Source organism: Corvus cornix, chromosome 2, assembly GCF_000738735.6.
Source record: "Corvus cornix cornix isolate S_Up_H32 chromosome 2, ASM73873v5, whole genome shotgun sequence".
Classification (NCBI taxonomy): Eukaryota; Metazoa; Chordata; class Aves; order Passeriformes; family Corvidae; genus Corvus; species Corvus cornix.
In genome coordinates this window covers 103,108,782-103,135,295 of record NC_046333.1, presented here as the reverse complement: position 1 = coordinate 103,135,295, position 26,514 = coordinate 103,108,782, and the positions used below count along the sequence as shown (strand labels likewise).

Here is a 26,514-nt window from a genome sequence, read left to right as displayed (position 1 = left end):
GATTAATACATAAAAAAAGTAAAATAACTATGTCCTTGACCTACTTACACATCTCATGGCATGAATAACAATTGCAAACTAAAAGAAGCCATGGAAGAAGCAAACAAAACCCAAATTCATTTTATAATGTCTATACCTGGTGCATGCACAGACAGCCTGTCCTGGTTAAAACTTTATGCAAAAATTTCCAGGGAAAATTAACTTCAGGATACTAGAAAACCCTTACAGCATCTCTGCTTTATTCTCAGAGTACCTGGCATTTCTTGATGAAGTAACGAAATCATGAATTATTTCTAACACAGAAGTATTTCTCAAACATGTTCAAAACAATTAACAGAAGGCTGATCTCAGAATTTAACCTTGATTTGCCCTCCAAGTCCTCCAACAAACATTAGGGTGGACTTGTTAACATCCAATACGCTCGCTGTCCCCGGAGACGTTCCAGATTTAGGTGAAGGCTTCTGATCCGAGTTCACTTCCTCTATGCTGAGTGTACCTGTTTTTCCAAACCTGCCAAATACAAACACTAATAAATAGTCTTAGAAATCATCAGGCTTAATCAACAAATACTATTGGCTTCTTTTTTTAAGGACACGAAAAATCTCATCACTGAAAAACTCAGTGGATGGTTTGTGTACAACACTTATGACATCCTTGTTTTAATTACCTGGTGGCATGTATTCTGTGCCATTTGTTGTTGTTGATTTGAAAATCAGGGTATTCCACTCTTGTTGAGCCAGAGCCCAAATCCCAAAGAAGAGCTACCTTACCACGTCGCATCTCCACTGCCAGGAAGTCTGTCTGAGAAACAGCAGAGCCTATTCTAATTCATGGCATCAAATGTGTATTTTCACCAGCAACACGGAGAACGTCTTCCCAGATTCATGTCCCTACATCCCATATTACAGGAGCTGACTTTTAGCAAAATCAGGCTTTTCACTCACTTCTAATGAAACAAAACTCCCTCAAGTTATATGCAAGTAGGTGAATATTTTCGTTATGTATATATATATAAACATGAGATGCACAGATACATAGATGTATAGAAATATACACTTCTGAGTATATGTGAGATGACTTACCAGTCAGTCAAAAAGTACTATCACATGACAGCATGCCACAAGGAGCTAACAGCTGTGCATTTATTGGGATTACACAAGGAATGAAGAGGAGAGCAGTGTGACAGTAACCCATCATGCTCCCTTTCAAGTGGGTGGATGCACTGTGCTCATGAGGGCCAGCTTCAAGAAGTTTAGCTGTGTTACCAAGCAAATCATCTGATACACTCCAGAATGCCATATGAAAGGATCACAGAGAGTGTTACACTGATGTGGTTAACGCACAACACAGGAAAAGGAAGGGGCAGTTTCATCACAGGGCCAAGAGGCAATGGCTAAGGAATCTGGTGCTTTTATTCTCTACCTTTGAGAATCTCTGGAATCATCTAAGGCACAAAAATACTTACATCCCTAGTGAACACATCTGTCTGCAAGGGGCCTCACTTGGTTACTTAGTTTGAAACCAAGTAAGGAAAAACCTATCTAAAATTTTTGACTGCCATCATTTTCAGTAAACGTACACCAGAAACTTACCTTTCCATTGCTACCCAAGTAGAAAAGGAGGTTATCTGGTTCAGCAGTTTTCACATTGAGTGTTAAGGTGTTGTAATTTGTAGATGAAATCTGGGGTTGGTAGGCACGAATGCAATCTCTGTCTGCTGATACTGCAACTTTAATCTGGGGGGAAAAGAAGCAAATGGAATCCAAACAAGTCTCAGTGTACACAGCACACATTTCTGAGTACGTAGTTAGCTTCTGACCAACAAACGCAAGCCTTTTGCTGAGATACTTTCATGCAATCTAAGTATTGCCACCTGGGTTAGATTTTTGCAATCTTGTAGGTATCACTTGATAAAGAGATTCACAATAGAAAAGAATGAAATCTGTCTTAATACACTCACTTAATTAGGAGGTTTGAATTAGTAATTAAACTATTCAAATACATCAGACAATAACAATAAATCTTGGGTCAGAAGGCCATATATCAGTAAAAAGCCACGTCATAATATCAGAAAATAGAGATACAGAAATTCAAAATGTTTTAAAAATAAAGGAAATCATTTCTAGTCTCTGCGGAGAGAATTTTTTTTTTAAATTGAGAAGGAAGACTGTCTGCAATAATTCTGATTATTTCAAAATTGTAGCAGTTTACACAACATTAAAAAATTAATTTGTGAATATACTGCAAGTTCAACTTCTTAAAAATTAAATAAATCATATTCCCTAACTCCATTGACCACTTTTTAGTATACTGATAAAATATTGATCCAAGCTAAATGCAACCAAGCATCCAGCAGCTTGGTGGTATAACGACAGAAAATCCCTTTTAGCAAGAGAAAAGCCTTAATTCCATTAACTTCATGGGATATACCTGTAACTACTAAGTGCATATAGCACATGTGTGTGTATGCATGCATCTGGACACAGATACATCAAGTTTCTCTTGTACAGTAAAAAATTACAAAAAAACCCCAACAAACAAACAAAAAACCAACCAAACAAAAAAACCCCAAGGAAAAATACAAACAAACAAAAACCCCAAACCAAAACAAACAAACAAAGTGCCTAACCCCCACACACCCCCCAAAAAGAACAAACTCCTACAAATTGGAAAAAGGGATTTTGCTAGTACTTCTTTTCGCCTTGCCAGGAACCTCTGTGGCTTATGACACCTCAGAAAATACCATTCCCTTTTTTTATGCAGTGGATTCATTAAGTTTCAGTGGACTGTGACAGAGGAGCAATAACCATATAATTAAGAAGATTTGCAGAAAGAACTGAGTGCCTTCTGTTTTGTTAAACAAAACCTCCCTAAACCTTACAATAACATACCCACACTTAAGTCAACAGCATACCAAAAACTACTCATTGCAAAGCCATTTTCATGTTTCTCTCACAGTCTAATGACATCCATAGTACAGTTGATTCACTTTTGCTGTCTTTAAGGGAGAAGCAGAGATTTGAAAACAAGTACACTGTCTTAAAGCACTCTGGATGATCAGCTGCTTCTTGCAAAGAACATATGAACATGACAGGCCATAAATGCAAATTTATTGATAGAATCAACACTCTTGATAAAAAATTGTAGTGGTACTTGATGTTATATGCGGGCACCCCACATCAATCTCTAAATAACCTCAAAAATTAACATCTTGTACTAAAGAGAACAGCAGTGCCATCCCCCAGCTTGTCTCTTTCTCATCAAAATCTCTCATGACTGCTTTCTGACATACTGTGTTTCATCATTTTTATAGGAAACAGGAGGAAATAGCAGATAAATTATTAGGTAGCTGTTCTGACAAACTCACAAATGCAGTAAGAAACTTGATGCTAAAACCTTAAAATGTACCAACAGCCCTGCCAGTATGCTTTTTAGCATCAGTCAGTGCTCTTTGGACTTCACTGAGACTCCACAACAACAGCCAGGTACTTTGAAAGTAAATTTTAGGCTCCTTATCTCAAAGAACCTCCCTGCTAAAAGTGAAAAGTCATTTAAGTCTGGGATGATGGAACTTACAGATGCTGCCTGCTTCCGGGCCTGGCTGATAAGTTCTTTAATTTCAGACAGGTTTCTGTTCAGGTTCTCCTCTAGCATTTTCAAAGGTTTGAGTCTATCCAATAAAAGACTTGCTTGTGCTTCAACTTCTTTAACTTGTTTTTCAGCTGTGAATGCTGTGAAAACATAAAAGAGATGTTGACGCAGGGTGAAAGCAAAATGTACTGTTCATGGCTAAAATACCTAGTCAAGGTAGCCAGTTTCTGACCATTTTGGTTTCAGCAATTTTAAACATCAGTAAGGGATATATATCCCATGTGAATCCTCTATAGGTCTCTTTAAAAAAGCAAGCATATTTTTACTGAATTAGGAAGAAACTCTCAGCCCATCAGACTCATATTTAATGCCTGTTAAAATTGAGTATTGGTACTGCTTCTGCAAGGAGTGACATTTCTACAGAGCAAACTTACCAGCTTTTGATGAATCAGTTATGAGTTCACTTGTTTTCCTCAAAGTGTCATTAACTTGGGACAATGTAGAGGATGTATTCATTAGCTTTTGACTGAAATCCCCAAACTGACTTAAATCCACCACAGAACTGATGTTTGCAGACACAGCCAGCTCTTTCACTTCAAGCATGTATTTCCTGGTATCTGAAACACAGTTCCCAGGTCAAAAAAATATTCAAAACTTGCATGCATACTTGTGACTAGCAAATGCCTGGGTTCCTAACAGCAGCTACAAACATAGTCAAAATACTAGAAATGCTGTCAGTTACATTCCTCTCAGTAAGAATTGTATTTTTGTTTGTTTGGGGAACTTGATTCTGCCTATCTCAACAGGAGGTTTGTATGAATACATCAGGCTCACAGTGTTTAAGTCCCCTAAATGAGTGTTGGCACCCAGAGACACTCATCTGAGACTGAAGTTTTGAATCCTATACAAAGCTGGTGAGAAAGAAGGTCTATTACACCCTCTGTTTTGGGCTACAAGCACCAGTTTACTGAGTGCACCACTCCAAATCTCAGCCTGCCCCTTACACCTTCTGCCCACACTGGTGGGAAGATGCTGTGGCTGGCAAAAAAGGCCTCAGTTAGACCTTCAAGGATCCTTCTTCACCGCCCTCTACACAGAGAGCAATGCCACCATGGATCTCTGACCAGAGGGGAAAAAAAAGAGACAACTTCAAGAAATGTAACAACAAAGCTGAAATCAAACAATGTTTGATTCAAAAATGTGAGCTGAGGAGTACACTCCTGTGATTTTAATGACTTAATTGTCAATGTGTAGCTTTACGTTAGATAGCGTCCTGCAATTCATATCCAGTGTAATTTCATCACTACTATTACCCTTTAGCATGAATTAAGTCTCTGAATTGCAAAATGGTTATTTTAAGGTTTGAACTTAGCATTCTAATCCAGATTCACAGTAGACTCAAACAACCCTAACAATAGATCTTAAACAGTGTTTTTCTAACTTAAAACACATTATTAAGATTGGCAAAGTATTTCAGACCCTCTTATTCACAAATTCAAAGCAATTTTCTCTACTAGTTTCCATGAACTCTAGGTCTTGCCTTTATTCAAAATAATGACTGAAAAAAGGAATTTTTTCATCTTGGAAAAGCGCAGAAAACAACTGATTTTAATCAGTTAAGTGAAGTCAGCATTTACAACAAGAAAACATTTACATGCAGACTGTAAAATCCACAGATTAGTATAAACAATTTTGAAACAAGCCAGAAAAGAAAGTGAAATCTCACAGTTCCATACATAAGTTTCTCCACATGTGGGATTAAATATTCTATAACTTCACTCTCCTTTCATATCAGTGTAATTCTATTTCTACCAGAGCCCCTCCTGATTTACAGCAATGTGAAATGTGAATCAGACTACAGACCCAATTATGTTTAATGGATTTACTAAAAAGAATGTAAAATATTTAGGAGGCTAAATGAAGTCTCCAGTATAGTTTATTGCTAGGTTTCTGCAATCAGATAATGAACAGGGTTTCATTACAATTGTACTAGAGAGTTCTGTAATAAGGAGAATGCCAATATAAATTTCACTTACTGTTAGGCAATACTCTGAGTGTCAACAGAGAACCATTTAGTTGGTTGCCAATTTTATTAGTACTTTCCTGAATCTTTTCTACCTTTTTGTTCAACCCATTCAATCCAAATAGAAGTCCTGTTGAAAGAAATAACATATGCATAAACAAATACCATACAACCCACACAAAAACAAAATATAGGGATAAGAATCATTCATTTATCTCATCAATGGAACTTTTTTTTCCAACAGAAAGAGCATTTTACAAACAGGAACGCAAAATGAATGCAGTATTAATAAATAAGCTCCTGTGGGCACCATTCTGCTCAAAGCTACCCTTTTTGGCCAATTCCATGAGACTGAGCTACAAACATTGTGAGGAAAAGGCTGTAAGATAAAATTATTCCATGATTTTGAACCCTAATAATTTTTACTGTGTTCTTCACATTTTATACTATGTAACAGGAGCCAAAGAAGTGGGTTTTTTCTACTTATTTGTGATCTGTTTGCAGAATCCTCTCATTAGAAATTAAAATATGTAGAATAGAAGGAACAAAAAAGGTATGTAATTCTGTCCATCTAAATTACATAAAATTTATACATATTTGTAAGCCATTGGTATTGCAAGACAAGACCATTTTACAGATACAGTTTACCTCTGTGAAACATTCCCTTTCTGTCCAATTTTGTCAAAAAATTTCACTAAGGGCCTGCTTCTGCTCCTACATAAAGCCTTCGCTCAAAATGCTTTTGAGTTTTCATTGTGTAGATTTCAATGCCTTCCTGGTATCTTTGGAGTAATAAAAAAATCAAAAGTATTTTTGAATTTATGGAGACAAAGAAATTCAGCCTGTTTTTGTATTTCAGCCGTCCAACAGGAACAAGTAAAAAGGATTAGGATTTAAACATGTCATCTTACATACCTGTGTCATCCATGATTCATTAAATAAAAACAAATTAATGGAATTTTCAAGAATTTGGCTTTTTCTTTCTCTACTGAACAATCTCTACTGATTTAATTCATAACGTTTGGAAAAAACAGCCATTGCACGTATTGCTTATAGGTAAATGTGGTAGAGTGAAGGATAAATTTTTAAATGTTTACAGAGACAAATTATATTCTTACCCAAAAAAATGAGAATACTGTGCAAATCCGTAAAACATTAATCTTAATTGCATGAAAATATGCACAGTCACATATATATTTACCTTAGCTTATGCTCATTAAAAAAAAAAAAAAACCCTACAAAGAAAAGACAAATCAAAAAAAGAGAAAAAAAAACCCAGCACAAAACAGAAAATAGAAAAAAGAAATAGAGGCAGAAGCCTGAATTCTGTAGAACTGACCATCACTTTTTTTCTTCAGATTTTTGGCTTCATTCTGAAATTTGGAGCTAAGCAGTAGAGCTTCTTTTCCCAGAAGACTGAAAGACTCCTCTGGCTAAAAGACACAGACATCAAGTTGCCACATATGAAAAACAGAAATTCAACTGAAAACGTTTAAGTATCTGAAGACACCTACTTAAAGTTATTGACCATTCTAGTTATTTATGAGCTATTCTATTCATTACCCTACTAAGTATCAATTAAAAATAATACAAGTTGCTATCATTTATCCAAGAATGTGACATTGAATCTCTTTGTGATTTAATAAAAAAAAGAGATGGCTATGAAACAAAACCTGCAAAATTCTAGTTTCAATACTGGTAGTGATTCAGTGTTGTCTTTTGGGAATTCTACTTCCAGGCCTAATTCAAAATTTCCAGCACTGAGCAATTTAAGGTGAGATATTTCAAAATCACAGTCTTAGAAGCATTCTTTTACATTTCTCCAACTGAAAAGATCTGGAAAAACACCTTGAGGGATTCATGCTGTAGAAAGCTTTAGTAAGACAGAGTGCAATATAATAACATACAAGCTCACAAAAGAATGTCAGCTGTTTTGATCGCTGTCATGTAAATGCATTATCACACATTTGCTTCTGCAGGTAAAATGTGCATGATGAAGAAATGTGAGGGGGGAAATAAAATAATAGGAAACTGTTAAGGTCAGACTGGGAACTGGTCGGGTCTTTTTAATCTACTGTTTCAGTAGCAATCTGATGATCTTGGAAGGCAACGGGATGGTAGATGAGACATAGACATATATTTGGTTATGAAATGTCCTCTACTAAGCAAAGTAGCTGTGGTTGGGAATATCTAGATAGAAATGGAAGAGGGATAGGTCAAATAAGGAGATCGTTGAATAATTCCAGAGGTGGAAGGGAGCATTAGAGGCCTGGGAATTTAAGTTCTACAAGAATACATGTCAGATGACTGATGTAAACCCTCACAGAATCAAGTCCAGTCCAGCTAAATGTGCATTAGACATTAAAAAGCAAACAAAACAAAGGGAAAATGGTACTGTGGTAGAGAGAAAAGGAAGGCAAACAGAACTTGAAATGTGTTATCGCTACTGTCTTGGAGTATGGATTCAGGATACAGTACATACTACTTGGTAGGACAGGCTGCCATCAAGGACATGCCTCCATCAAGAAGACTCACGTTTTCAGCAAGTGCAGAAACAATTAGAACAAATATTCTAAAATGAGAAAGGTGAAGACATAAATTAAAACACTAGCATTGATACTTACAAAATCCAAGGGGCCATTCACAACTCTAGATGCATCATCTGCCAAACTCTCTGTTCTTTCAATCACACTTTTAACACTGGAGTGAGTGTAGATAGCAGCAGTTGTGTTCAGAGTCACATTTCTTACTCTAGAGAGGCCACTAAATAGACAATTAACAAGCAAATCTGTTTTCAATCAAGCACTGAGTTCCATGTCTTCAATTACAACATGCACATCTTTCCAGAATACATGATGCACTCTGAAAAAAAACAAGCACACCTTGCCCAATGTTGCATAAGGGGCTTTAAATTCATTCTTTTGAACTGAAAAAAATCAGTTAAAAGGTTTTCTTCTTGCAGAGTTTTTTCTATTTTGTTAGCTGTTGTTCTGTTTTGTTCCTTTCCATCTCTTTTTTTTTTCTTCTATTTTGTTCCCTTTTATTTATGTTAATTTTTTCAATTTATAAAGACCCTTAGAACAAACAAATTATATTGCCTAAACAGAACAGGAACAAGCCCCTATCTGAAGCTCAAAAACTAAGTACAGATACAGAATCTAGGTAGAGATTATAAGTATCTGAAATTTAATCCATAGTAAATTTTGCTTTACTGAATTTATCTGGCTGTGGTGAAGTCAAGAATTGCTTAATGTTACTCTGAGCAAAATTTTCTGGTTTTAAACTTAAAATAGATGTCAATGTTCCAATCTGATATGGTTTAACTTTAACACATATCTGCAGACTTTAAAAGACAAAACAAGATGCATCCTAGAAGGATTCCTCGGATAGAAGATTAATTTCCATTGAATTAACAGGAATGACTTAGCAACTTTCAAATTCTAAGAGTGCATCTGAGTGGGTTTGAAGTTGCAACCCACTCATTTCTGCAGAACACTTTGAAAGTAACAATAATAGAGGCATAATAAGAATAGCTTCTTGATCACATTCCAAGATATATTGCCAAGAATTTTTCATATGTAGACCGGATGCTTTTCAAGCTATGCCATGATATACTCATTGGGCATTTAATAATTCACAATTCACTGTGTAAGTCAGCCACATGAAATGCAAGACTAACCAACCCTCCTCCACATCATTTCATAAAGTTACACGGCATTAAAAGTAAAAAGCACTTCAAATTAAATGGGGAATAAAAATTGATCATGAAATCCTTAGGGTTGGAAGGAACCTTTAAAGATCATCTACTAAAACTTCCCTGCCATGGACAGGGAATTCAGCTAGTGAATCAAGCCTCTCCCTATTTATATTAAATCTGACACTAATGTAAATCTCATGATTTCATTATTCTTGAGTTTATCACCTCTCTAGTGTATCTGCAAGTCGTTGGAACTGGGTGGCATGTTCTTCAGCTCTGTACACCAGGTCAAGCACTCCTCTCACAGACATCTGCATCACCAGCTCATCCACGTGATGCCTCAGTTTGGTGCTCCACAGGACTAACCCATCCTGGTGAACTTCCACGTTCTGCAAAACAAAATGTTTCCCTTTTTTTTTCACTAGCAAAATACACTTGAGAGTCTCAAAGAGGATGTTAAAACCTGAGGACTTACAGATGTAGAGTTCTTTACATCTTGGGCAAGAGCAGCAGCAGCATTAACTAGGACCTTCCCTTCTTTAATGAGAATGCTCGAGATTTCTTCACCTTCCTTTATATTTAGTTTTTTGTCCTGTAGCATAAATCAAGTGTTTTATAGTAGTCTGAAAAGTCAGCTATACTGATGAGTTCACATAACACATAGTATTATGGTTTTCAAACAGGGGTCTGGTTTCCTTTAAATTTTTCAGGTATCATATTTAAACATTAAAATGGTTAAATATGTTTAAAAAATTTAAAAATCAACTTTTAAAAACAATCATATATTCGATATTTCTTATGCAACACTGACTGTCCACTCTTACATTCAGCTCTGCCAGGTTGCTGGAGATAAGAGGAAACAAGTGATGGGTCTCATTGATGTTAGCGAGAGCCTCGTTCACCAGGTCCTGAGCATCCTGCAGTCTGCTGTTGTGCTTTGATAAGAACTGGCTTGCATCCATTTTTAGTTCAGCAAGTTCCTGCTGGGGTTTGAAATATTCTTTCTGAACCTGGGTCAATAACTTTTCTGCAGCTCTGAAAAAGAAGAGGAATCAGAAATTAAAGAAACACTGAAGGAGCCGCTTAGGCATGGATTTCTTAAGGAGAAAATGGGGTCATGTGAAATTAATTTATATGCATCTTTTTACAAAAGTCTGCCATTTTTTTCTAAAGTAGCATACATACACATGGTAGTTTAGTTATTCATTTTACCACACAAAATGATGACTGCCTGGGGAGACAACAGTAATGCAGTTCATAAAATTTGTATTTAATGACTAGAGGGGGAAGGGGTTAGTACGAATCATATTTGTTTGGACTTAATTTGGGACATCCCCCCAAATCAAAATCTCTGAGAAACTTTCCTCTGGGATTACTCTATATCCTAATTGTAGTGATTCATATTTTGAATGTAGGATCAAAACATCATTTATGAGGATTGGCACTGGAAAGAAGCAAGTAAACAGAACTGAAAGACATATACCCAAGAGTCCAGAAAAGTTTAAATATCAAATAAAAATAAATAGCCTCATTAAAATGAGCACTGAAATTAACAATTTCAGCATTACAATCTGAAATAATTTAATCTCTGCACTTATATTTTTAATCAGCAACAGAGATTATCTGGCAAATAGTAAATCCTCCCAAATCTGTCAGTTGTTAATTGCTTCAGCTGTTCTATTTGGGAATATTTGCATCTCCATTTGAACACTTCCCAGAATTGAAGGAATAGAACTGAAAATTATCCTGAAAGTCTATTCCTTTGTTTCTCTTCATTTCAGTACATACGCTGAAAATTGCAACTCCTGTAATGGTATTTTTATATAAATGTTTGTCCTTGTTAATCTGACTGCATATCACATAGATCTTTAGCCAAAGTGAAAGAGACCTAGTTTATTTCACAGATATACACAGCAAAACACATTCCATCTTTCTTACTGAACAGCAGATGCACATTTGCATATATTTCCTAACACTAATAATTCAGAGTCCTTACAGTCAGAAGCCATAGCCTTAAAACATTACAAGATCTAAAGTATTTTACAAGTCAATAATGGCTTCTGCTTCAGCATAGAGTAAAAAGATTATATTCCTAATTGTCTGGGGACTTTGCCTTTCACGGCAAATGTGTGGAGACCTCGGTTACAAATGTTGCCTAAAATACATTATCACAGACTCAGTCCACTGTGAGTCATGTAGCAACACCTACTGCCCAAAATACAGACTAGCAAGCTGCTTATTTAAATAATTTTTGAATTTACAGTTGCATTGCATAAGAAATTCTACAGAGCAAACAACCTTATAAAACATATTAACTCTCTTCCTTGATTAACTCTCTGTCAAAAGACCCTTATCAGAGAGTTTTCAGAAATTTCAACAGAGACTATAATTGAAAAAGTTAATTTTCAAACACCTTCTATAACAGCTCAAAAACTGTTGATGTTGAAGTCAGAACACTCTTACTATGGAACAAAACATTTTGAGACATATTTGTAAGTGGAAAAAAATCTATTTGAAGTTCCTAATAGGAAGAAGAATGAATGGTACATTTCTGGTCCACTTTCATGTCTATATAGCTTCTATGCAGTTCTACATTCAGCAGAAGAGTCTGCTGAACAAAATGAGACATACTACCAACACAAACACTCTATCCTGCTTAATCCAAAGCTTTTAATAAAAAAAAAAAAAAAATCAAATTTTCAGAAATATTCTACTCTGGTCTAAATCCTCGTCCCTTGAAGCCAATATTAACATTCTTACAGTTTTTGGAGTGCTATGGCATTAGTCAGTATTTCTGAAACTGGAACAAAACATTAGCTGACTTTTGGAACAGCAATTTTTTTGTCTTGCCAAGTCTGGCAATAAGCACTAATAATAACTATAAAAGCCATTTCAAAACAGCCTTTAACTGGGGACAAATCAAGACAACAGAATACAACCATAAACAATGGCTCAGAATGCTTTAAAAAATGCTTTGGTTTCATTTGCAAATTTTTGTTATACATATTCCAGTGACAATCAATTGTCATGTCCTTCAGCAGGCCTGAGATGTCCTGTGCTTGCAATCAACTGAGACAGTTTTATGCTATCTCCCAGCCAAAATCAACACAGAGACGTGTGTTAGGGTCAGATCTGAAAGAATCTGAAATCAGTGAGTCTTTTCACTTATTGCAAGGGAATTTTGTATCACATCTAAGTTAACAGGCTTTACTATTGCTTTTAACGGACTTCTAAAAGACTTTATTCTTGATTTGTATCACCTGGGATGACCAAGTATCATCAAATCAAGTAACTCCAAAACAAAGCTCATATAGGTCCACCTGGGCTAACTATCTGTCACACTGCCACTCATTATGGCAAAATGTTTCTCCAGATATCTCGTCAAAAAAGCAGTGTTGCAATGCAGAGACATAAGTGAAATAGAGTTTTCGGTAGAACAGGCTTACTTTAGGACTGTGGTAGCATTATGGTGCTGTTGAACAAAATCCTTCTTGCGCAATGAATCCAAAAGGGCAGAAATATCATCCTGTAGGTGCTGAGATGTAGCATTTGACAGCGGCAGATCCAGCCCCAGTGTTTCATTCAGTGACACAGCAACTTCAGCAAGTACTGAGTAGGAGTAAATAATTTAGTCATACCATTTAAAAAAAAGAAAGCATATTTTAATCCCCTGTGCAAACTGCAGAATTTTCCATGTAAACACGACTTAAGAGTTGCAAAGGACATACCCTTACTAAATTTTGTGAAGAAATGGAAATATCTTAAAAACAGGATACCTTTGATGGTTGTATGTACTGTGTCAATAAAGGCAGTCAGTTCTTGACTTTTATTCCTGGTTTTCTGAGTCATTGTGTCAAGTTGCTGAGCTTTTTTCAAAAATCTAGTTGTCTAGAATAAAATCAGAGAGAATATCCGACAGTTCTCCTAAAACACTGATTAATTCCTGACACTTGTCTATGGTTTTTATGCTTATTTTCTTAATATTGAGAATATTTTAGTGTAAGGAAACAATGTTTTTTGATAAGGTAGATCTAACTGATTCACAAATCTCTGATGCTTCCATGCTTGCAGATGCCTTAACTGTGATTTAAGTTCCAGGCTCTCAGATCAGCGTTATCAATTATTTCCATAATCAGTGAGCTTATAATTATCAAAGCCATTTCTTTAACTAAGTTAATATTATTTAATTTTTTAGGTACAACTAATGTTTGTTAGGAAAATCACCGTTCTGGATACATCAGTATTAGCAATAACAACACTCAGTGGAAGCACCTGGTTAGATTCTGCATACGTGGTCAGAATATTATAAGAACATATGGTCAGCAAATGGGATCCAATGGCTGAAGTACTGTTTTCTATTTCCTACCTACAATTATTCTTCTGTTAAAGCTGGATAAAGAATAAAAATGTTGTCTACTTTTCCTGTGAGATTTCAACAGATTTAATTCTCCTGAGATCATTTTAAACACAATACTACAGGTACGACATAATTTTTAATAAGCTCCACATGTTAAAACCAAGGAGAAGAAAGTAAGTCACTCTCTCCAGTTTTAGGATATTAAATGTTCACAGTACAAAATAACTTTAACAGATACCATGTAAATCTTCTGTACAATATCATAAACTACTGCAGTTTGCAGAAGTCCACAGAGCAATTAACTCCCCTTTTCAGGAAGCTTACAGAATTGACTGCATTCTTTTATTGAACTCTACAGATTTTAAATAATTTCTGAATAACTCTCTGGCATTAAGCTACTATGCTATGAAATCTCAAATGATTTCTCCAGATAATCTAAGAATAAAGAAGCCAGCACCTACCTCTTCATGCAAGTAATCAATTCCTCCTGATAAATTCAGAAGACCTTCTTGTGCTGTATCTAATGAGTAAATTGGATCTTCTCTAGGAACTACAGACCTCTATAAGAAAGGAGAAGTAACAGCTCACTGTAATTTGAAGACTTCTTTGTGGCTCCAGGAAAGTATTGGGAAGAAAATAACTATGCACACTGTTTAGACTATTTATATGCTGTTGAAAGGACTGATTTTCAAAGCACACAAGATGATATAAAGTAATTACACACATACAATTCATTAACACACTGTACCATTTCTTTAAATAAGCAAGAATCCAGCCATGTTGTATTTTTAATTGCGTAAAAAGGAAGGAAACAGCATTTCTGCATTCCTGAGTCTCAACTTCACCACAGTCTGAGTGCTCAAGTAAACTACTTTGAGAAGTTCCAAGGCCCTTCAAATTAAATGTTTCATCCAATCCCATAGCTGCTCCATTTCAGCAGCTGGTTCTGTCAGAACAGCTGCACTAGGGTGTATCCATGAGGATGACCCTGGAGATAAGTAGTCCTGTGAGTCCCTTTGTCAATGAGAAAGAATAATATGCTGCATTTGCCTTCAAGGTCACCTCAAATCTGCTCTATAAGGCAACTAGTAGGTCATTGTGCCCAAGTCTATAATATTTGATACAGTCAAGGCCTGCAACAGAATACCACTTCTCTAAAGATGCAAAGAAACCTAGGGCATATCTCTTACAGAGAGAGAAAGTCTAGGAAAGGTTATTTTTAGATTTCAGATGTTTCAGAGCCAATCATTGTGAATACCATGGTAAATACAGTGTGTGTATGTGTATATATATACGCATACATACACGCATATAAGTAAAGTCCAAGATTTTAAAAACTAATACATAAGAGTATCCAACAGCCTTGTGAAATGGAAATTTCACAGTCTTTTCCTCAGCATGAAAAACAAGTGAAAGAGAGCTAAAGCTCTTGAGCCTCCTGGAATAAAGCCCAGCAAGTTTCTTTAAAAGCCTAGTTCAAAAAAGCAGAACTGGACAGCAACCAAGTTTAGGTATGTCAGGAGGAGTAAAGCAGAAGGCTTTAACTAGAAAAACAGAACAACTGAAGTCTTCCAGTGGCCTGGAGGTGCAGAAGCAATAAGGAGTGGACAACCTGATTTGATAATCTTTCATTACCAAAGGACCCACAGAAAGGTACAGAAAAGAGGAACTACTTGGATTCCCAAGCTACCAGCATGAGGCAGATGCAACCCAGTGCAAGGGACAGCCCTTCAGGGAAGATTCACAATTCACAGAAATAACCTTGGGGATTTTCTGGCCTCCAGCCACAGTTACTTTGGTACAAGGCAAAAGGCAAGGTAACCTTGAAGCATCCAGAAAAAGGGGAATACCTGCTTCCAAACAGATAAAAATTATAAGACTATCAACTTACCCCCTAGATTCAGTTGTTTAAAAATACTGGCATAAACAAAATTACATGAGTCACAAAAAGTTTTATACCACTTTAAGCATCCCACTTCCAAGAAAGGGCCAGCTGGCTTTGATTTAATTTTAATATTGAAAAAATGTACGTACTAAAACTTAAAAAGTAAGAAGTAAGTAAAAGCTTACTTAAGTAGTTAAGGTAAACTTACTATAAACTTACTATAGTTAAGAAAGTTAAATTTATGCAACAAGTAAGTAGAAACTTAAACTACCTTTATTTTTACGTAAGATTTGACTTTTCTTTGCAATTAAAGTGCTAAATAAAAACTACAGATGAACAATATTTCCAAGTAAAAGTTGATGATGCTCCTATACAAACACAAAATAATTATAGAAAGCAATTAAATTGTATCCTTGAAGTATTACAATAATTCAGTACACGTATGCCTTAGGACATGAAGGAAGGGAAGCACAACTAAAGCTTTCAAACTGAAAGGTTAGTAACTAAAAGTAGAGAATAAGAGTATCTCTGCTGAAGCATAAACATGTAACTTAATCAAGTTTGCCATCAAATATTGTACTTATTAACATTTTGAAGTTCACTGATTGGAATTCATTCTGCCTTATATCTTAAATAGAAGAAATTGTAATTCAAAATTTTAGTTTGCTGAATTTGGCAGCACAAAAAGGCTCACATTACTTTGATTTTCTTGTGATATGGTGAAATACAAAGAAGATAGCATTGTTTCTGACTCAGAGCTTGCCTGCTTGACTATTGCTGAGAAGACTCTTATCAATAAATGTTTCTATTTTTAGTAGTCATGAAGCAGGGAGGATCCTGTTTATCTCTGGTTTTGTGCAGAGGCCACATGAACTTACTCCTCAGCAACAATAAATGACCTTCTAGAATCACAAAAAGTGGTATTTCGTGCTTTGTTTATGGGGGGGAGGAGCTGAAGGGAAGTTGGCCCCAAGCAGCCTGAAAGTGTCCAAGACGGAAACATTCCACCTGACTTTAGTGTCCTGAGATGGAGGATAGAGTAAGGCACTTGGGACTGCCACACAGCCAAAAAGAAAGCAAATTGCTGCATCCCAAGCACCCTGGCTAATGGAGAAGCAGCCTACCACTCCAGAGAAGGACTCCAGGGACTCTGGGGAAACAGCCTCTAGATCTATGCCTTGGCAGCTCTTTAGCAAAGGGACCAAAAAGGGAGAAGACCTGGCCTGCTGTTTCTATTTCCCTACTGAAAATTAATCCCCTTGCTGGCCAGCCTTAAGAATGCACATAATCCAGGTGAAGTACATATATACAGCACATTCAAAAATCCTATTGCTGATTGAAAAATATTTTAATCTACTTATTTAAATGCCAGTGCAACAAATGAAAATAAACTAATACAGGCAGCTAAATCACTTAAGGTACACTTCCATAGCAAACATAACGGTCTTAATCTGGTATCACACATAATCAAGCCACAAACTTCAGGAGGCCTTCTGTCAAATTACCAGCACCTGTGAGCAGCTGCAAGTTTTGCTTTAAAGGTGTGACTGAGTATTTCTACTATTTATGTGTTCATTTTACCTTCAGATGTTGTGTCACATTCTCCAACTCCAACAATATCCCATAGGGCACACGGTCAATACCAGTGAGGTTCACTGAAAGTATGGCCTCGTTGAGATTATCCAAACTGTTTAACAGAACTCCTGTGCAGTTGTCATCACAAGCTAGATAAACAATTTTAAGGAAGCAATATTAGTATTAAAATGAAGACAAAAAAACCTGCAATTTCAATATTGACAGTATGTGCCCTCATCATTTAAGTTAAGAGTGATAAAGTGTAATAACTCTAAATACACAGATTTGTAGTCTTGCCTTTCCCTTCCTGCCCAAGAGTCGATTTATTCCAAACACATTCTCCTTAGGTTAGCACACACTAGAGTCTTATTGGTCCTGCTAACTACTGAGCTGCCTGCTCTATTACAAGATTTTTGAGCCTATTTAGCTATTTTGCAATAAATTCATGTTGAAGCCACTCAGTCAAACAGGTTTGGCGGACAGGAAATTCAAGCCTACAGTCCTGTAATTCTATTTACTTTCCAGATTGTTTTTTTATTACTTATACAAAATAAAACCTGAATTCTAAATCCTGAGTCATTATAGAAGCAGATTATTGTACTAGATGTGTCTTTCTGCTACCTACACTCTCATAAAGAATTACAAGACTAATTATTGGGGGAATATGACTTATTATTGGTGTAGAATGCCTATAAACCTGGGATAATTCCAAAAGTATTATCACGGCAACCTCACATCCAAAGCGTCAATGACATAGGAATTCAAAATATTCAAATGAATAAAGGTATTATACAGTCAGAAAAAGCCTTAAAATTATTTTTCCTAAACTTGTTTGTAACACTAAATAAGCAATTTAAGGATTAACTGCCTGTCTGATTTTATGATCTCTTGCACAGCTTGCTCTGTGTTCACAGAATGGCTGAGGTTGGACGGGACCTCCAGAGAATACCTCCTCCAAACCTCTCCATCTACAGAAATGAGTTGTTAACATTTCTTTCCTTCACAGAAACAACAGGGCCTGACATCATAAACCCATCCACATAAATATCACTTGAGTGGACCACAGCCCATTGGGAAAGTAAACAAATTAAAAACCACCTACACACACACTCGTCCTCCAGCAGAAGGTGCCTCGGCTCACACTCCTCACAGAGCTGTCCCGTCACCCCCGGCTTACAGAGGCACTGCCCAGTGCCACCATCGCAATTCCCGTGAACAGAACCGCCCGGATTGCACTGGCACGGACGGCAGCTGCCACCGGGGAGCTGAGGGTCACCGTAATAGCCAGGGGAGCACCTACACGGAGAGGAATGGCACGCCGAACATCAGGGGATATTCATCATGACATCAGATGTCACATTTACTGATAGGTTGGGTTTTTTATTAATAGTTCAACAGTAACTAGCAAATCACTCTAAGTCCTTGAGCATTCATTTATACATTTATTTATGAGCACTGAATAATCTGAGTACACATATGGCTCATATTAACCAAACTGTCCTTGGGAGCTGGGAATAAACGGGGACACCACGCGTAACTCACCTTTCACAGTACTGTCCTTCATATCCTGGGAGACAAGCATCACAGTGGTAATCCTGAACACCTTTCAGGACACAAGTGGGACTAAAACTGGAGGAAGGATAAACAAATAGCTGCTATCATATAAATAAAAGACCATACAAAGACAGACAACACCTTCAGCCACAGGTTAAACACTGTAAGCAACAGAATCTTCTGTTTAATCTGATGCATTGCTCTGGTATTTGTACTTTAAATTAGTTGTGTTAAGTTTGCTTTTCCAATGTGGCTCCATTACTGCATAACATGCTGGAGCACATTATGGCCTTCCTTTTAGAAGGTAAGACAATGTAAAATGGATGCTGTATGATATGGCTATAGTACGTATTTAACTGAGACTTGCATGAATTTCTAGACTCTCATTCTGACTCAATTATACAAAAGCAAACAACAAATATGCTTTTTAAGCTTCTGAAAAAAACCCAGCTTGCACGGCATTTTGTTTTTCAAAATACAAAGTTAAATGTATAAATTTCAGACAAAAGAGTCCTTGTTCTTCCCCTTGGACTGATCTCATGGAAAGTTCCTGCATTGAGTGGGTATGGCCTGAATTTTTGTAAATACAAAAGTACTGTTCTCTGAATGAAGAAGGGACCCACATTTCAAACTAAACAATATCACAGCAACTTAGTTAACTATCTATAAAACAGTCAATGTGCCTGTTCTAGTCTTAGAGAAAAAACTGTCTCATCTATCACCTGATCCTTTTAAAATTTCACAGTTACCAGTACCTGTGAACATCTCAGAATGCAAGTTCCATTTACTAAATAAAAATAGGCAGCATTCAAATGTCTAAAAATAAGTAACATGTAACAATAACCAACTCCTACTGTCATAGTAGGAGGAGCAGAAGGAGTAGGAGGTTAGACATACAACACAAGAAACAAGGGATGGTAAAATGCACACTGGGTTTAGTAAATTCTGATTACCTAACAGGGTTGGCTCTGGGACAGGCACAAAGAGAGCAGTCATTGGCAGATCCAATTACTTTTCCATAGTAGCCTGGGGAACAAGCACTGCAGTAATCACCAACTGTGTTATCTCTGCAGTTCTGAGACACAAAAAAGTCATTCAGACAGTTTAAAACAACAACAAACAACAGGAGTAACTTTATCTACCCCCCAATCAATACCTGTGTACAGTTTCCAACAATCATCTCTACATGTCACTACCCATTGGTCAGCATTCTCTGAGTGAAAAAAACCTTTTATGCAAAAACAAACAGAATAGCAGTGTATTTTCTCTTACATGAATGCCCCTTCAGGCAGGCTGACCTAATTTCTTCTCTAAATTCCCATTAAAATTTATGTATTTCTGCTGCTATTAATCCAATTCAGGCCATGACATCACAATACAAAACAAAAAATCCTAAAAAAAACAAAACAATCAACCAAAAATTCCAAGCAAAAACCAACCACCCGAACAAAATCTGATGGAAAAATTAAAGAGAATACCTGGGGTTTTCTGTTTCAGTTCCAGCATTTCAGCAAACATTGAGGACTATCCACAGTTAGAATTCCAGATACTACATTTAATTTGTCAAGAGTACTGATCAATAACCAGTGCTATTAATATTAAAAGACTAAATTGATATTATAAACACAATTTAACTGACTAGTCCCCCAAGTTAACAAAAATAACCTTCTGCTTCCCCCCCCCTTTTTTCTTTTTACCTTTCTTTTTTCTTTTTCTTTATTTCATATACTTGCTAGTCTGTATTTTAGGTTAGTTGATGAGAGTAAACAGTAGCAACGCAACCTCCTATTGTATGGGAGCAGAAGTCAGAGGTGAAAACCAACTCATCCCTCAGCTGGAAATGTTTATGTAGTAATCTCAAGACACAGATGACTTGCTAATCCTTAACAAGAAACTAAGAGGAAGAATGACGAATATTCACCTGTGTGAAAGACCTATGCATTTTGGCCTTGCAAAAGTGAGAACTTTAATTCTTACTCATGAGATACATACTTCTGGACAAACCTGAAAGCAAAAGAATGGCTTACAAAAGCCTGAAGGACTAAGGAAACTCACTTAAAAACTGACTTCAAGAATTAAGAAGTTGATTTTAAACTAACCAATTCACTAATGGAAAAACAAAGCAACTGAAAGAAAATTAGGAAAAAGTATTGAGCAATATCAGGGAACAGACTTAATGTGCCTTATTTGGTTAGCTGAGAATTTGCTGTCCACAGGCTGTCAGACCACAAGAGAGAGGAAATGTGTTAGTCATATGTGACCCCTCTTTGCAACCTTTGGAATATAATGAGAAAAGTGAGCAAACCAACTTAGCTGAGGCATACCCCAGTAATACTTTAGTCCCTGGGCGTTAAAAAGCCTCATTTAAAGCTGCCCAGAGGATTCTCTTCCTGAGAGAGAAAGATTTTGATTTGAAATGCCCTTGATTTAAGTCCATGGCTTAGTGCTTTCTTTAATTCTATTTTGCGTGCATAAGCAGACCAGCAGTCCAGAAGCCCAAAAAGTCTCACAGAAAAACAGACAAACTCAACTGATACACAATATTAAAAGTAAAATTAAAACTAAAATAATAAATGATTTTGAGTATGTTAGTGCCCCAAAACCTTGCTAATTTTACTGAATGGACCATAAGGGAAACTATTCAGATTTTCCATCTTTCAGAGTTGTGGGGGGAAAAAAACCCCCACATTTTATCCAAGCGATACAGGGAGTAATACTTCTCTCAATAACTCCTTTGATAGGTTACTGCCTCTGTATGTTCAGGTGAAATCAATAGAAGAATGCATAAGATGTACATACCAAGCACTTTCCAGTGTCAGGATCACAGGTTTCACTGTGGTTGTTGCACTGACATGGCACACAAGGTGCTATCACAGTGTGAGGCTCTCTTACACTGAGTTCTGTATGCTTTCCCCTGTAGTACCCTGGAGCACAGCTCTAGTTGTAAGGGGAGTAAAATTAAATTTAAAAAAATTATCACAGCTATCAACAGCTACAAACAATTTTAAAAGCTATTTAAGTAATTTTCTATTTTTTTACTTTCACACTATTAGACATGCAAAAAGGTTCAAGTGTTCTGTACCTGACAGGACAATCCAGTGTAACCAGCAGGACATCTACATTGCTCTACAAGATGAGCTATAGGCCTGCCTAGATGCATTTCTTCAAACTTGACTGCAATTTCCATTGAGATATTTGCAATTCTACAAAATATATGCAGAAGAGAGTGTGAATATCTAAAGATGCACTAACGCCAAAAAAAGATCCAAAAACATTTTCATGCTTCAAAGTCAGGGCTAAAATATATAATCTTCTTTAATTCCCCAAGCAAGTATCTCAAACACTGAAGAATTTTTACTTATTTATGGGATTTAAGAACCTACAACCAAAGAGATCAGAAACTATTAAAAGGTTGATCCCTCTTGGTCTGGAAAACTTGCCCAACCCACCATGCAAGAATATGTAATTCTTCCTGAGAAACATTAGACAACATTTGTCTCGTGCCACAATTTTGGACAGAGCTAACAAGAAGATAGTTGAGGGCATGTGGATCAAAAATAATACAAAATCTGGAGGTGGAATCAGAATTCTTTGGAACTGTGAAGATGTACAGATGCTGGGTTTTCACTGGATGCATCTTTACTTGTCTTGTTCATTTCCAGACTGACAGATGCAACTACCATATCCCATCCCCTCCCTCTCATTAGTAACTTAGTTCTGCTCAAAATGGCAATAAAGTCTACTATTCTGAAGTGGGACTATCTTAGTACCACTGCCCAGAGTGTTTCAAGCTACAGGAGACACCTAGATTGATATAAACCAAAGAACTCAGGGGACCATGTGCTTCAATTGAAAAAAGAAACAAAAAATTCAGTTTCCATAAAAATAAGACAGGAAAGAAATAATTTAGAAAATATGAAATATTTAACTATATCATCAGTCCTGCAGAACACTGCATCAGCCTGTGCTACTTCGTGTGTTTTGCTATCAAAATAAGCAACAGAGTCATTTAGTGTTTCACAGAAAGAATTAGAGGGATTCTGCTGCAATTAAAAGTCATAAATGTTTTCTTGTCAAAGGAAGAGCAAAAGTCATAAATAGGAAATTCTAAATTTCTCTGAGGTAAGTCTTTACTGAATAGCTCAGATGGGATTATTTGTAGGTTAAATTACAGTAAATGCAATGCCATAAATAAATGCAATCAGAGGTTGCTTTACCTGCTTTGCTGTAATCCCTGGCCATAAGCTGCCTTGATAAGGATATATTCAACGTTGCTTAGCACAGACATGAAGTCAGAATGTAAGACAGGCTCATCAGACACAGAGTTAAAATACTTCCAAGAATCCTAGGGAAACATAACACATTTATTATTGTTATTATTTATTTATTTATTATTAATGTTTATTATTAAAACCATGAACATTCAAGTTTACTTCAGGGTAATGCTGTGTTCCTCCAGTGTTTTGGCTTACCTCCTTCATTTCCACTTCCTTGTCAGTTCTTACTCCATTTTCTGGAGAAGGGATGTCTACATAGATGACCAACTTGCTGGTGTGACCTCCTTTCATTAGAATCTGTGGCTCAAAATTTGAGGTTCCAAAGCCATCCAAAGCATAAAAAGCAACAGTATATCTCAGCTTCCCTCCATAGGCCATGAGCTGTTTGGATTAAAATTGACTACTATTATTTATTCTAAGGTTCAAGCTACTAGTTGAAAATATTTTAACATCATCTGTAGACAGGAAAACTGCCAGTTCTTTGAATGATTTGCAATAAAACATGAAAATTGACTTAAACTCAGTGGCTTTTGCACCAAGATTAAATACATATTTCTAAAAAGCAGTTTTAGTTTCTTTACCTAGACCCTTTCAAGGTGTGCACTCAATTTTCATTCAATTCCTAAACAACAGAGATTCCATGATCTATATATCAATGTTAAGGATTCTTTCAGGTTCTGAAATGAAACCAAATATATCACTGTTCCTCCCCACAGAACCTGTGAAGTAATTAAATATGGGTGTTACCAGTTTACAGGATCAAGAAAAATCTTCTTAGGAAAGGGTAATGTAAATATATTGTTTGTGTCTGCTATAAATAAGTTCTATCACTGAATAGTTATAATATTATGACCTACAAGAACAGAATTAATGCAGAAAAATGTTATGAATATAAAGTAACTATTCTACAGTAAAGGAGTGTCTATTAGACAACAAAGTTATATACAAAGCATTCCAATTATTTAACGGTTATACCTGGTCTCCCTGAAACTGCTCTGGCAACTTCCAGTAGAATGTTTCCGTATTTAAGTATTTTCTGACTATGGCAGCATCCAATAAAACATCAGGAAATTGTGAAAATACTCCTTCCACTGTTCCAGTCAGGTTACTTTGAGCTACTACATGCAGAATGGCCTGATCTGGAGTTAATGTTATCTGCAACACAAAGAGCAAAAGATTCATACAACAAAGTATCCTGTTTACAGTTTCAGTTGCTCTGAAACAGTCAATAGTCCATCTTAGAATAATAAATGCCCAACTCAAAAAACCAGAAAACACATTTGATACTTACTTTTTTAAGAAGTGAAGAGTGAAACACAACATTTCAGAAATACAGAGTATGACCTTTTGCCATTTGCTTTCTTTTCTGCTCTGACCTATGCCACTGCCCCTGTCAGCCAGTCAGTACACTCAGCCTGATTCATTAATTGTACACACCAGTGTGGTACCTAACATGAGGATAACAACAAACTGCGTCTGTGTAGTCATACTGTTTTACTTACAGGAATTCTCACATGGTCTTCTAGTTCTGAACAAGATGTGGACATCCCAAAACAGAAGCATGGAGTACATCCTAGTGCATTGTTAGCAGACAGACCAAAAGTTCCAGGTTTACACTCACTGCATTGTAGACCAAATACATTTTCCTGGAGGAAATTAAAAAAAAAAATAGTAACAGCACACTCATAATACTTCACTATCTAAATGAAAGATGATTCTTTTTGGAAGAAAAACTAGTTGCTATGTAAATTACACAGCAGAATATCAATTATTGTATGTATTATGTTTAACTGTGCAGTACATTACTTTTTTCCTTATTTTCAAATGCTGTTTTTCTTTCTTAAAAAAAAAAACCACACACAAAAATACCACAAACAATCACAGAACATTCAAGTTAAATTTATGTATTTGAATGACTATCAAAAGATTAGCAGCTATGATTTCAATTCAAGATGGAATTTCTTCCCAAACCTGCATCTGGAAAATGAGCTCCAAAAGGTAAATAAACTGCTCACTATGAATAGGAATCAGGGGCCCTATTCCCAAGTGTCTCTTTTTGCACTCAATTCCCAACTGGTAAGCTGAACTTCAAGAAACACCTGAAACTACAGTCAGTGCCCACTGGTACCTTTAAGGAGAGATTGGAGAAATGCCATTGAAGACATGCATTTGTTGTTTTGAAGTAAGTTTTCCACTCAGTCTTTCAAGAACAGATTCCCACCTTTTCAGAAAAATCTATACTATCTGTGCATTTTAGGTTTCCTTTTTTTATACAAGAATGTCAGACTTTACTATTAGCAATATATGTGAGTTATTCTTAAGCACTGCTTTTGGTTCTAGCATAGGAAATGAATTTGAACTTGCAACATAAACATATTTCAAAAAGCACAAAAAAGATTCTCCATTTAGTATTTACTGGTCTCTACCTATCATTACAATTTGAATTTTCAAAAAAGCTACATCATCTGAACTAATGTGTTGTTCCCAAACCTAATAAAACCAAATGTGTACGAGCAGAAAAACTTCACTGTTTTTCATTTTTTCCTGACTAATAATAAGACCAGTTTAGCACTGTCACAGAAAATCCTTTAACAGTGATTTAGGTGTACTCATAAATGATGCAGATTGCCTTCTGAAGTCCTTTCACCAATATAACTTCCATGACTTTAATGCAATCAATGTCTAGAAAACACTAATGCTTCCCAAGAAGGAGCTAAATAGCTCAGTACCTTGCAGGTACAGATGCCAGTTTCTTCTTCACAACCACAAACTCCTTCAGTGCCATTACACGTCTCTGCTTTGGTTCCACTCAAATCACAGTCACAGGCAACACAGTCTGGGTAGTCCCTGTAGCCTAAGGCACACCTGGAACAGTCTTGTCCTCCAAATTCAATTTTGCACTGGCATTGACCTGTCAATACATCGCACTGGAGATTGACTGAACCAGTGTTGCTACAGTTGCAAGCCTTAGATGAAGAGAAGAAAATTCATAAATAGCAGATCTTTCAAAAAAATTTTTTTACAACAGAAACAGCACAGTAAATTTAAGAGTGACCCTTAAAACTCAATATTTGTCAACAATTACTGTACAATAATAAAAGGGAATTAATTCCACACAGAAATGAGGTTGTTTGGTTTGTATTTCAGCAAAGAACTGCATTTCCAGTAAACAGTGGATAAAGATAGTGCAAAAAGATAGAAGATTTGTAGGGTTGGGAATCAAAGGAGTTGAACGAATCTGTTCCAGAAAACAAAAATATATCCAAAATACTTAATTTGCAGCACTATGCACTGAGTGCAGCAAGTCAATTAAATAAATGCTGAATGAAAGAAATCCGTAAGTATTGCCATTTTATAAGTATGACAGAAAGGAAAATCTTAAAACTAACATTCGTTTAAGATTTCAAGAAGCATTAATAGCTTCTGTGTCTTGCTCAAGCTTCTTTTACTATTTGATGAGGAACCAAGACTCTCATTGCATCCAAAGGTGGGAAGCTCAGCATGCAGTGCAGCTCAGTACCAAAGGAAACTGTTTCCTGGCAGAGTGCATCCTTC

At 36.3% G+C, this 26,514-nt stretch overlaps 1 protein-coding gene across 1 annotated transcript in view; it reads right to left on the bottom strand.

The window, feature by feature from the left end:
• Window positions 1–26,514, bottom strand: part of LAMA1 (laminin subunit alpha 1) — a 100,207-nt gene that overhangs the window by 16,144 nt on the left and 57,549 nt on the right. Inside the window, exons 23-47 of the mRNA XM_039572269.1 lie at window positions 25,689–25,925; window positions 24,462–24,605; window positions 23,935–24,114; window positions 23,155–23,340; window positions 22,900–23,027; window positions 21,765–21,885; window positions 21,482–21,619; window positions 19,636–19,757; window positions 18,671–18,757; window positions 18,231–18,424; window positions 17,135–17,277; window positions 14,130–14,228; window positions 13,088–13,199; window positions 12,758–12,920; window positions 10,136–10,346; window positions 9,787–9,903; window positions 9,537–9,700; window positions 8,239–8,377; window positions 6,954–7,047; window positions 5,628–5,744; window positions 4,026–4,208; window positions 3,577–3,731; window positions 1,593–1,736; window positions 668–801; window positions 360–510 (exon numbers count right to left, since the gene is read on the bottom strand). Coding sequence (XP_039428203.1) covers window positions 360–510; window positions 668–801; window positions 1,593–1,736; window positions 3,577–3,731; window positions 4,026–4,208; window positions 5,628–5,744; window positions 6,954–7,047; window positions 8,239–8,377; window positions 9,537–9,700; window positions 9,787–9,903; window positions 10,136–10,346; window positions 12,758–12,920; window positions 13,088–13,199; window positions 14,130–14,228; window positions 17,135–17,277; window positions 18,231–18,424; window positions 18,671–18,757; window positions 19,636–19,757; window positions 21,482–21,619; window positions 21,765–21,885; window positions 22,900–23,027; window positions 23,155–23,340; window positions 23,935–24,114; window positions 24,462–24,605; window positions 25,689–25,925 — 3,663 coding nt within the window. The remainder of the gene's footprint in view (window positions 1–359; window positions 511–667; window positions 802–1,592; window positions 1,737–3,576; window positions 3,732–4,025; window positions 4,209–5,627; window positions 5,745–6,953; window positions 7,048–8,238; window positions 8,378–9,536; window positions 9,701–9,786; window positions 9,904–10,135; window positions 10,347–12,757; window positions 12,921–13,087; window positions 13,200–14,129; window positions 14,229–17,134; window positions 17,278–18,230; window positions 18,425–18,670; window positions 18,758–19,635; window positions 19,758–21,481; window positions 21,620–21,764; window positions 21,886–22,899; window positions 23,028–23,154; window positions 23,341–23,934; window positions 24,115–24,461; window positions 24,606–25,688; window positions 25,926–26,514) is intronic.